General features: G+C 42.1%; 2 protein-coding genes across 2 annotated transcripts in view; one reads left to right on the top strand and one right to left on the bottom strand.

The window, feature by feature from the left end:
• Positions 1 to 4,796, top strand: part of syne2b (spectrin repeat containing, nuclear envelope 2b) — a gene marked incomplete in the record, with an annotated part of 122,279 nt that extends 117,483 nt beyond the window's left edge. The window contains 4 exon segments of the mRNA XM_051078358.1: positions 550 to 741; positions 1,489 to 1,563; positions 2,118 to 2,167; positions 2,676 to 4,796. Coding sequence (XP_050934315.1) covers positions 550 to 741; positions 1,489 to 1,563; positions 2,118 to 2,167; positions 2,676 to 2,886 — 528 coding nt within the window.
• Positions 4,708 to 11,324, bottom strand: part of esr2b (estrogen receptor 2b) — a 26,810-nt gene continuing 20,193 nt past the window's right edge. The window contains 4 exon segments of the mRNA XM_051078248.1: positions 4,708 to 6,591; positions 7,384 to 7,674; positions 8,182 to 8,365; positions 10,665 to 10,798. Of these exon segments, the coding sequence (XP_050934205.1) occupies positions 6,477 to 6,591; positions 7,384 to 7,674; positions 8,182 to 8,365; positions 10,665 to 10,798 (724 nt within the window). The 3' untranslated portion in view covers positions 4,708 to 6,476.

Below are 11,324 nucleotides of genomic sequence, written 5' to 3'. Positions count from 1 at the left end.
AGGGTAGGGTTAGGGTTAGGGTTGTGTTGAGAGTTAAGGGTAGGGTTAGGGTTAGGGTTGTGTTGAGAGTTAAGGGTTAGGGTTAGGGTTAGGGTTGAGTTGTGGGATAAGGGTAGGGTTAGGGTTAGGGGTTGAGTTGGTGGGTTAGGGTTAGGGTTGTGGTTGTTGGGGATAAGGGTAGGGTTAGGGTTGTGAGTTAGGTTGTGGGTTAGGGTTAGGGTTGTGTTGTGGGATAAGGGTAGGGTTAGGGTTGAGTTGTGGGTTAGGGTTAGGGTTAGGGTTGTGGGATAGGGTTAGGGTTGTGTTGAGAGTTAAGGGTTAGGGTTAGGGTTAGGGTTGTGTTATTGGATAGGGTTAGGGTTAGGGTTGTGTTGTGGGATAGGGTTAGGGTTAGGGTTGTGAGTTAAGGGTAGGGTTAGGGTTGTGTTGTGGATTAAGGGTAGGGTCAGGGTTAGGGTTGTGGGTTAGGGTTAGGGTTGTGTTGTAGGTTAAGTGTAAGCTTATTGTATCTTTCAGTTCTGTGTAATCAAGTTTTCTGTTGTGCTGCAGGATCTACAGGAGGAACTACGCGGCCGTCAGCGACAGGTCTCCTCACTGCAGGAGATCTCCTCTCAGCTCCTCCTGGAGGCCACCGGAGAGGACAGTGTGGAGGCCAAAGAGAAGGTCCACGTCATTGGAAACAAACTGTGTCTCCTGCTGCGACAGGTGGCTGCTGACCTGCGCACACTGCAGGGAAGGCTGGTAGGTCATCTTTATTTTAATAGTTTAATGCTCACTGGCTGTTATTCCTCAAACTGGCAAATGACACAAAAAGGAGACCATCATGCAAATTACAGCTGAATAAGAACTCTTTATTTCAGTTTTTTTTTACAAACTAGACAAAGTTCACAAATGCATCAGTTTAAAGTAGAACTGAGTCATACCATGTAGCATTAATTAAACAAAAGTGTAATGTGAAGCTACGTTCCTTGATTAACCTGAATTCCTCCTGGCTCATCATTCAAGCTTTCAAATATGAGGCAGACACTTTAACTTCTGAATAAATATCCTGATGATTTCCACAACATTTCAATGATTAATTTGGTATTAATTACAGGAAAAATTACAGGCACAGAGTTCAGTTGGTACACTTTAAAAAAAGTTTTAAAAAAAGTTCATCTTTTTCTGTGAGTGTAATTGAGAGAATATTTTTGCCGCAGACAATAGTACAATTCAGAAGAAGTAAAACAAAGTTTCAAACAACCAATGAACAGACCCACTGACATGAAGAAGTCAGGTCCTCTGACTGGACTTGATGCAGTTAGTGTCAACAAACAATGTTGAAACATCATCTTTATCTGAGAGACATGTAAAATTCTTCACAACAAAAAAGACGACATGCATGAGATTCTATCAAAGGTCAAGTAAAGGAGCAGTCAGTACTCTGGAGCCTGTGAACTGGTTTGATCAGTTTTATCTGATGTTGTTTGTTTACTGTCTGTGTGTCAGGAAAGCTGCTCGACCAGCTCTGAAATGGACAGCATCGGTCTGGGAACACTCCGCTCTCCTCTGCCGCTGAATAAGGTACCCTCTAATGTTTACCTGCAGTCAGACACAGCACAGGCTGAATGTTAGTACAGTGATGTACAGTTACTCATACATTTACAAACACTTAACATGTAGAATAAAGCAGCAGGTACCTGTCAGTCACAGTGATGGAGAAAGAACTGAGATCATTTATTAAGTAAAAGTAACCACCACCTTGTAAAAATACTCATTTAGAAGTGAATTCAAGTGTTACTCTAGTAGTAGAAAAAATTTACTTATAGCATCAAAATAAAAGTACTCATTATATTGCTGAATCATTATTACTGCTGTAGCTGGTCTAGGTGGGACCAATTTTAACTTGAATAAATGTACATTTTTCTGCTACAAAAAATGTCTAAAAGTCTAGCCTGATGAAAGGTCATGTTAACATGTCAGCTGTAGTACTGTAGTTAAGTACAGCTGAGGCTTCAGGTATTCAGTTGTAGCTTTTTGTCGTATCCTCATCACCTTAATCATCATGATCTGAAGTCAAACAGGTGGAACATTGGATCTGTTTTGACATGTGATTAACACCTTGTTATTTCCTTTAGGAGGAGGCCGGTCTTCAGGCAGCTACAGTCGGACAAACAGTAACCAGAAGGTAATGTTTACAGGCTCTAACTGTGCCTTTTCTATTGCTTCAGTTCTTAAATCACCTTAAAGGTTCAGTTCAACCAAATTACAAACGTGTATTCTCTTTACATCTTTCTATACATCTAGTAATTTTGGTAACACTTTAAGGTCCTTTTGTTTGTGTCACACTTTTATTTTCTTATTACTCTGGATGTAGTTCAGAGTGTGGTGTGTGGTGTGTGTGTGTGTGTGTGTGTGTGTGTGTGGACTATCTTGAATAACAGATTAAGTGTAACTGGCCCTTTAAACAGCTGAGAAATTGTTCCTGTGAGGAGCTGTAGTGTGGAGGGTTCTGTATGTGCACTGTACGACACTGAACTGTGATTAAATAAAACTGATATAGAAGTGATGGAAGGTGTGTTTTTTAAAATTTAGACTGAGCCAGGCTAGCTGCTGGCTAAGCTAAGCTAATCTCCTCCATCCCAAAATATGAAACTGTTCATTGAAAGTCAGTCTTTACCTGTGTGTCTGTCCAGGGAGGAGAGGAGGGAGTCTTCCCCACACCGACCCTTCTTCTACCGGGTTCTCCGAGCCGCCTTCCCCCTTCACCTGCTCTTCTTCGTGCTGCTGGTCCTGGCCTGCCTGGTGCCTCTGTCCGAGGAGGATTACAGCTGTACACTGTCCAACAACTTCGCACGCTCCTTCTACCCCATGCTGCGGTACACCAACGGCCCTCCGCCCACATGAGCACTGCCTCGACGCCCGGCGGGAAAGTTCGTCTCTGACTTGTCCTGACGAGGGGGGGGGGGACTGAAAGAGGAAAAAAAAGATGCATCAGGTTGAGATCCACAGACACCTTCTCCCTTCGACAGAAGAGAAGCACCGGCCTTCACGTCTGAGGGCCTCATCACGTGGTTTTTGACTCTAAATTTTATTGGTGTATTTAAAAATGTATTTATTTATTATTGTGGTGCACCACAGTTATTAAAAAAGAAGAAGCCATATTACTGGTCTGTTTTAAAGTTGTGATTTTTATATGTAATTTGCCAGTTAACGTCCCCAGCGAACATCTGCAGCTCACGGTGCAAAGAAAAGAAAAAGGTCTCAAGATTTATTTGATATCTAGATTTTGTACGTTCATGAAAAGTCTGTGGTGTCGAGTTTGAAGGATAAAGGATGGTAATTACCAAAGCATCTAAAAACTGAGAGGTACACTAGACATTTTCTACCACTGCAGCTATTTTTACTGTTTTTCATAGAAGGCGGCCACTCGTCGACAGCACATTTTGTACAGAAATGAAAAGAGTAGTAGTTGTTTGGTTTAGAGATATTTAAGATGTGTAAGCTGTGACTGACTTCTTTTTTTAAATGACGGCAGTGACTCATCTGCAGACATGCCTTTCTGTAGCCAATAGAACTACCATACTCTATCAGATACACATGTACATTAACTGTTATTAATGAATTTTGTATATAATGGCAAACTACTGAGAAAGAAACAGGTAAATTATTGTGTTTGAATGTGGCACTGAAGCCTGTCAGGTTCACACACACATTATAAAACAGCCTTATTGGCTTTTCCTTTTCTAAAGGCCACAGCAGAGAGCTGAATTATGGCGCTCCCTTTCTTGAGTCAGTATAATAAAATGACTTGAGATATTTTCTTATGATTATGTAAACTTTACAGCCAGGAGTTTGGAAGTTGTTAAAGATTGTTAGCAAATCACTGAGCCTGAAGGTTTTACATAGATCCTCAGATTAAAGCTACATTAAGGAATTTCGTGACAACTAGGAGGCAGAAAGTCTCTGAACACACTACCAGAAACATAAGCATACAGCTAATCAAGTGCTGACAGACAGAGCAACATTATCATCTACACCTGAAGAAACATCTGGCTGTTAAACAGATGTTCCACTTTTATGGTCTGTCTGCTGTTGGTGCTGGACAGGCAGCTGTTAAACCAAAACTGCTACTTAACTAAAAGCTTTGTATCGATACAGAGTTAAAGAGAGTTTATTCTCACATTATGCATTAATACTGAACACTGATGCAGCAATATTAACTGAGGCTCAGACAAAAAAGACACCGTTACATCGTCTCATGTCAGAAACTCTAAACTCCTGTAAGGATTATTTTAAGTCGTTCAGATCTTACCCTGTGTTACCCACGTTGCCCCGTGAATAAAGTAAAGCCCTGTAATCAAACATCAACAGGTGAGGACAGAAAATCATTTTTAAAATATATTTTGTTGTTGGTGGTGATGTACATGTGGGATTTACCTGAACGCTGCTGAAAACACTTCTTCTTCCGTGCAGTTGAGGGACTGGTGTCAAAATCTGTAACAGGTCAGACTCAGTAGAACATGAATGTAAGCAGTTCTTTGGGCATTGAATGTAGCCGTGTACATGCACAATCAAATATTGTTAACTGTCGCTAATTTACAATGTTAATCTACATATTACTGAGGATTTTGTGTCATTTGGTTTGAAATCAGTGTTTGATCCTGATTTGTACAGAAGCTCAGCCTCACTGCTCAGAGGGCCAACAGAACACAAACAACACAGACGTGTGGAAAGTTTGATTTATTTTGTGAACACTTATTTATGGGATGTATAGATTGTCATTACTGATCGACAATAAACTGTGTTTGCCATGATTTGCTGCTGTATGTGTTTACCTGAATCGCTGGGTTAGAGAGAGATCCCAGCTACACTGACAGGTCCAACAGGCGAAGAAAAGGCAACAACATCTGAGATATGGGTGGTGGTGGGTGGTGTGTGTGTGTGTGTGTGTGTGTTGTGCACAAACTGCCAAGAGAAATATTTTCAGCATCTGACTTGTTGTTTGTGTGTGTGTGTTCATGCATGTACAAGCCACAGACATCAGGACAGAGAGGATAGTGAACATGTATCTGTCTATCACCAGTGGATAATCTGGCACTGAGGCTGAATTTACACTGGCAGAGAAGTGGCACAGCTCACGACTGTACGTCCAAAAAACCTCTAAATGGTGCGTTTGGGGGAGTTTATCCAAAATTTTGGAACATTAATTCCTTTCAGTTTGTTTGGCCAGCAGTTTGATACCAAATAACCGTCTGTTCTCCAAGAGAACAGTGGTGTGGTTAATGAGAACATAATCCACAGAATCCACAGCAAACGAGCCCAGAACAGGAGGTTTAACATGTGTACGAAGACAAACTGTTTAAAGATTTAAAGCCAACAGTTCCTCGCGCTTCGAGAGCCAAGAATGACAAAAACAAGCGAGTTTTGGATCGACGCTCATCTTCAGCTTTGTCCTCCCGTCTTATTCACGGGGGAAGACGCATGAATTACAGCAAAGAACACAGATGACACCATCATGTTAAATTATTTGTTGGATAATCGTACATCTGGATTTACTTTAAATAGACAAAACTGACCCTGAACAAACCAAATACAGAAGTGCTTCCTTTGTTTAGGGTCGGGTTATTATTACTGTTAAAGTGCAGCGAGGCTGACACAACTGCATTATTATATTTACATCAAATATCCATACAGTAAATAATCACTGGGACTGTTTCCCTCTGTTTTGCAGTTATCAGATAGTTTAAACCTTTATAACATTTAGTTATTATATGGCTTGTTAACATATGTCGGTCTTGTGTATTATTCTAAACTGGATTGTGTTTTTCAGTTCTGCTGGTGCCACGTCATACTGTGTGAATTCAGCCTTAGTTTAAGCAGGTGAACAGAAAAGCTATCTTAACAGTCATTTTGTTAAAAGGCCACAAACTGCTGCATCTCCACTGACACGTGTACTTTGTACAAAGAGAGTAGAAAAAATCCTGGAGGAACAGGCACCGATTAAAACACCACAGTACACAGTAGAAGAAGTGAAGGAGAAAAAAACACCAGTGTGATAGAGAACACTGCCCTTTTTATCTGTATGACTGAACAACACTTATGGAAATGGATATTCACTGTGTCGACCACATGCGCCTGTGTAAGTGAGAGGCTCGTTGTTCTGATCGTTACACCGAGGTGAAAAAAGATACAAATACTGGATATCAAAAGAGAGAGCACAGACTGACTGGCAGAGGTTCGCAGATGTTCTCAGGAACACCTGCGGTAGTGCACATTCACAGGAAATATTTACGCACACAAAATAACACAAATCAAAAAACTTTTTTTTTTTCCAAAGACTAAAAACATCTCAACAAGAGAGAAAAGCTTTACCTCACGACAGCACTTTGTGTTTCTTTTGTTTTTTGAATCCTTTTTGTTTGTTTGTTTGTTTCCTTTTCTGGATCTTTGGGGGATGGAGAGGCGTTAAGGTTCAGTCTCAGTTTTTAGTCCCATCATCCCTCCAGGGTCGTTTCCATGACAACTCGATCGGGGATGATGCAGTCTGTTGGATCCAGCAGGGGACCGGCATCCTGTGAATCCAGGGACCACTGCTCCGGATGGATGTAACTGAGAGTAAAGTTACTGCAGTGAGTTACTGGAGGTGAAGGAGCGAGTCCTTCTACTCCGTTAGACACAGAGCAGTTCACTTTCTCTCCAACTTTAAACACGATTCTTTCAGATTTCCTTTATTTTGTCTTTTACTTCTTTAATTTCTCCATTACTCCATCTTCTTGCTTTTCTTCATACCCACTCTTTTTCTTCCTTTTCTTCCCTGCCACCATTCCTGCTTTTCTCTGTTTCTTTCCTTCCTTTTTTTCATCTTTCCTGTTTTTTCTTTCACTGTCTTTTCTTCTCCTGTCCGTTTATTTCATTGCTGTTTTTCCTCTTTCTTTTCTCATCTCCTTACTTCTTCTTTCTCTCCCTCCTACCTTCCTTTTACCTCTTCACATCTTTTGCTGTTCTTATTTCTCCCCACTTTTCTTTTTCCTTTGTCCTTTTTCTTCTCTTCTTTCTCTGCAGTTACTTCTTACATTCCCTGGTCTGTCTTCCTTTCCCTCATCTTTCCACTACTGCTACTTTTCTTTCTTCTTTCCTTCTACCTGTCCTGTCCTGCTTCTTTCCTTCTGATTTTCCTGCTTTTTCTTCCTCATGTTTTTAATTCTTTTTACTTTTCCCTTTCTTTCCTTCCATCTGATCTGAAATCACAGAAATCCTCAGACCTGGACATTTGAATTTCTCACCTCACAAACCAAACTCTGTGCTCTTCACTCTGCTGCTGTGAAACTTTTCAGCACTCTGGAAATGAATTTCCTCGCTGGTGTTTCTACTCTGAGTTTCTCTTTCACCACGTGAACTCACCTGCTGCCGTCCATGTGAGCCGGGGGCATAGACTGCAGGTGTGTGTCCAGGATCTGAGCTTCAGGAGGCACAGTGGTGTGGTCTGTGACGGCGGTCTGGTCTGAGCCTGGCTGCAGGTGAGATGGAGGCAGGGGGTACTGGTGCTGGTCAGAGTAAAGGTCGGAGGTCGGGGAGGACGAGGTTTGGCTGCTGCTGCTGGACGTGTTGGCGTCCAACATCTCCAGGAGGAGGTCGTACACCAGCACCACGTTCTTCCTCTTCATGGTGGAGAGGTGGTCCATGCCTTTGTTACTGCAGAGAGAAGACATGACGGTGAACCTGAGCACAGTCACAGCACGCTCCATAACATCAGGTGGAAAGTAACTAAGTAATAATGAGGTACAGCTTTGTGTGCACTTTGAGTATTTCCATTTTCTACTTTAACTCCACCACACAGAGGGAAATACTGTACTTTACTCCAGATGCAGACTAAAATACGTCCTCAGTGTTGTTGTAGATTGTCCATAAATGATCCTGTATTTTACACATCGTCTCCTTCTTTGTTTTGTTGCTTCATTCTTCGTTCTCCTCTTCTTCACAAAATGAAGGATTCTCATGAAAAGTCAAACTCATCTCTACTTAAAAAGTCCATCCACCATCCAAAGATTAGTGTCTGTTTATTTGTATGTGAGTGTCCACACACCTGCTGAGCACGAGTATTAATGTGTGCACGATTTCTGAGTGTGTGTGAATAAAGAACTCATTGGCAGGAGTGTAAACGTCTCTGCTGCTGTTTCAGTGTTTCCTGTTTGTGTGTACCTGACGTGGCGGATGTGGGAGAGCAGCATGGTGAGGTGTCCGAGGCGCAGAGTCTGCTGCTGGGTGGACAGGCCCAGTTTGGAGATGGCCCAGACCAAAGCATCGATCACAGAGTCCAGCAGACGCAGCAGCTTGTTCCTGCTCTCCAGCTCCTCGGCCGTCTGAGGGGAACTCGTACACAGATCTGAAACAAACAGCAGCAGTCAGCGTCGACCGGCGATCGTCCACTCAGTATGTTAAAGAAGTTCCTCCATGGAACAAGGACTCAAACCTGCAACAATTATTTTACATTTTACTCCCGAATTTATTTGACAAAACTCAAAAGCTTTGCCCATGAAAGTCTTAAGGGTTCAACATCTGGGGAGCATGAATGCGTTCAGTAGATTTCACCAGTATTAGACTTTCATTCATCTTTTGTATAAGTGGACACGTTGGCCTGAGGGAAGGTCTCCAAAATCAAAATACTGTAACTGGTGACACAACCTAATCCAGGTTTCTCATACTCCAAGCAGACGTCAGTTTAAACCATTTACTGGTTCTAATCTGAATTTCTTCATACTGTGACACTGACACTGTGATGGACTGCAGATCAAACACTGGGGGGCGGTAGAGGGAGGAGGCTCTAAATCACCCTGTCCACCCACCACCAGGACAGAGGACAGACGGAGCAGTTAAGCCACAACCTTCCATCTGTTTGAAAGATAAATTTCCTCCCTGCTCGTTTGACTTTTCAGACTCGATCTCACTTCTTGCACAATCTGTCTCCCCCCCCCCCCCCCCCCCAGCTGCAGTGGAGCAGAGTCAACAGAGAAAACAGTCTGTCAGATGACCCTGCATGTGTGTGTTTGTGTGTGTGTGTGTTAGGGAGACACTTTGTTAAACTATGTGAAGACAGAGGTCTGTCACCTCAGTGAAACCTGTACAGTGTCCGCAGGTGGACGAGGACACGGTGACCATCCATCTTCACAGGTTATTTCATCAACAGGCAGAAAGGTCAGCTGCACTTTTAATGATGCTGATGATAAAGACCACGACTAAAGCCTGCTGTAGTGTGACCTGGTGTACAGTACTGAGACAGGTTGTTCAGTTGTGAATGGGTTTAATATCCTGGACAGTGGAGAAGTTAAATCAGTAAAATAGGAGTGAATGTCATGGTCACAAACCTCTGAACAGTAAATAAGCACACGTCTTTAATCTTGCTGGTACTTTGAGAATAACCTGATCCTGGTGCACTACTAGAGCTTTATACTAAAAGAAATGCTGCATCATCTCAGTGAGTCAGACAAGTGATAAAAAATAACATTAATCTGTGTTAGTACGTGTCTGGGCTGGGATCAGGTTCAACCTCAGATTTACTGAACTCAGTTACAAATCAATCAGTTCTTTTTTTATATTAGTGAAATATAGGAACTCTTATTACAGGTGGTGAGCTGCTTCTTTTTTTTGCTGACGGCTGCTTAAAATACCAAACATCGCCAGCAGCAGATTTTAATCACCTGAAGCTACTAAATCTTAATTCCATAACATGTAAAACTTCAGGCTGTCGTCTTGTTAACCTTCTCTGCAGCTGCTGTTTGTGCTGCCAAAGATTATTTATGAAGGAAAAGAAACAATATTCAAATCACTGTCCAAACAAAGTGGTTTGAGAACTCATCAATCTGATCGGGTTATTTTGAGTTCAGGAGAAATATCACGTTAATAATCAAAGCTTATCAATGTACTAGTTCCACACTGAGACTTCCCATCAGTTTGTAAACATTAAAGGAAAGGTTCACAGCCGTTCAAGTTTGTCTTAAAGCAACATGAACAGTGAATCCAGTCCTGCTGTGGAGAGTGTGTTTCCAGTGTAAGGGCCATCCATGCAAATATTTACTGTGCTAAACTTGGAGGGAACAGCAGAGTTAAAGAGCCACAAGCAGAAATAATCAATTCTTTACAAATGGCCACATCGTCTTGTCGTCTACACAGAGAACTAGTGTGATTTATAACTGATGGCTGAACTTTACACCACATTTCAATAAAATGATCTTGAGTGGTGTTTTGCAGATGTCCTGCTAACGGTCAACAAACAGACAAACAAACAGGACAAGTGGAAAAGACATGATTTTTAAGTAGGTCTCCTGGTTGTCAGGTCAAAGGGAATTATTTTGACAAACATTTTGGGCTGAACATAAGGAACACATGTTAAGTACTGGTATACTGTGATATCTAGTTTGGTTTATGTTCTGGTCAGATTGGTTTTATCATGTAGGTCAGATATGTGACAGGAGTCACTGACTCACTAAGTTCCAGATTATTGTTGTAATAACCAAAACAAGACAGAGAGACAAACTTATCTGGGTTATGTAAGAACTAAAAACACAGTATAGTGCTGTGCTGATTGGACAGGATGGAGCAGGATCTGCTGCTCGCTGCAGACTAACTCATCCCTCTCAGAGGCTCTGAAGTGAAGACTGTGGTTTGTCTGCATCAGTAACACTCACTGGAGTTGAGGAGGATCATGGCCTTCAGACAGACATACTCCTCCCTCTGAAGCTTCAGCTCACGAAAACGAGAGGTGGCTGCCAGCAGCATGTCGAAAATCTCCATGATGCCCTCCACACACTGTCCCTCCTCCCTGCACGCACACGCACACGCACACCACACACACACACACACACACACACAAAGATGAGAAAAGTGAAAACACAACCTGCAGCTTCCATCAGCTCAGCTTTGGCAGAATCCAGCAACTACAGCTGAATAACAACCACGCTTCTTAGTCACATTCTTTAAACCATGCAGGAACACTTTACAATTCTTTAACTCTGTCTTTATTCTTCTGTGTTAATGTACAGGAACTTATTACACCAAAGCACCCTCCTCCCATCCTCCAATTAGATTTCCCTGTTGTATGTCACAGGTCTGATTGTCGTCTCCTGTTCTTTAAAATAGGGAAGTGGAAATAAAATAATCAGAAAAAATTGAAGATATTGTAAACCTGATAATTGGTCTGGAGATGTGGGTGTTGATTTACAGCTCTGGAACCAGGTTTAGTTCTTGTCCTGGCACAATACCCAGCCCTACCATCTCCAGGTAGGCAGGTGTGTTACACACCTGATAACATTGCAGCTCATTAGTTCACACACATTACAAACAAAGTG

The sequence above is a fragment of the Lates calcarifer genome, linkage group LG19 (assembly GCF_001640805.2).
Source record: "Lates calcarifer isolate ASB-BC8 linkage group LG19, TLL_Latcal_v3, whole genome shotgun sequence".
Taxonomy (NCBI): domain Eukaryota; kingdom Metazoa; phylum Chordata; class Actinopteri; family Centropomidae; genus Lates; species Lates calcarifer.
Note: the sequence above shows the minus strand (reverse complement) of the source record. Positions and strands in the feature narration are given on the sequence as shown.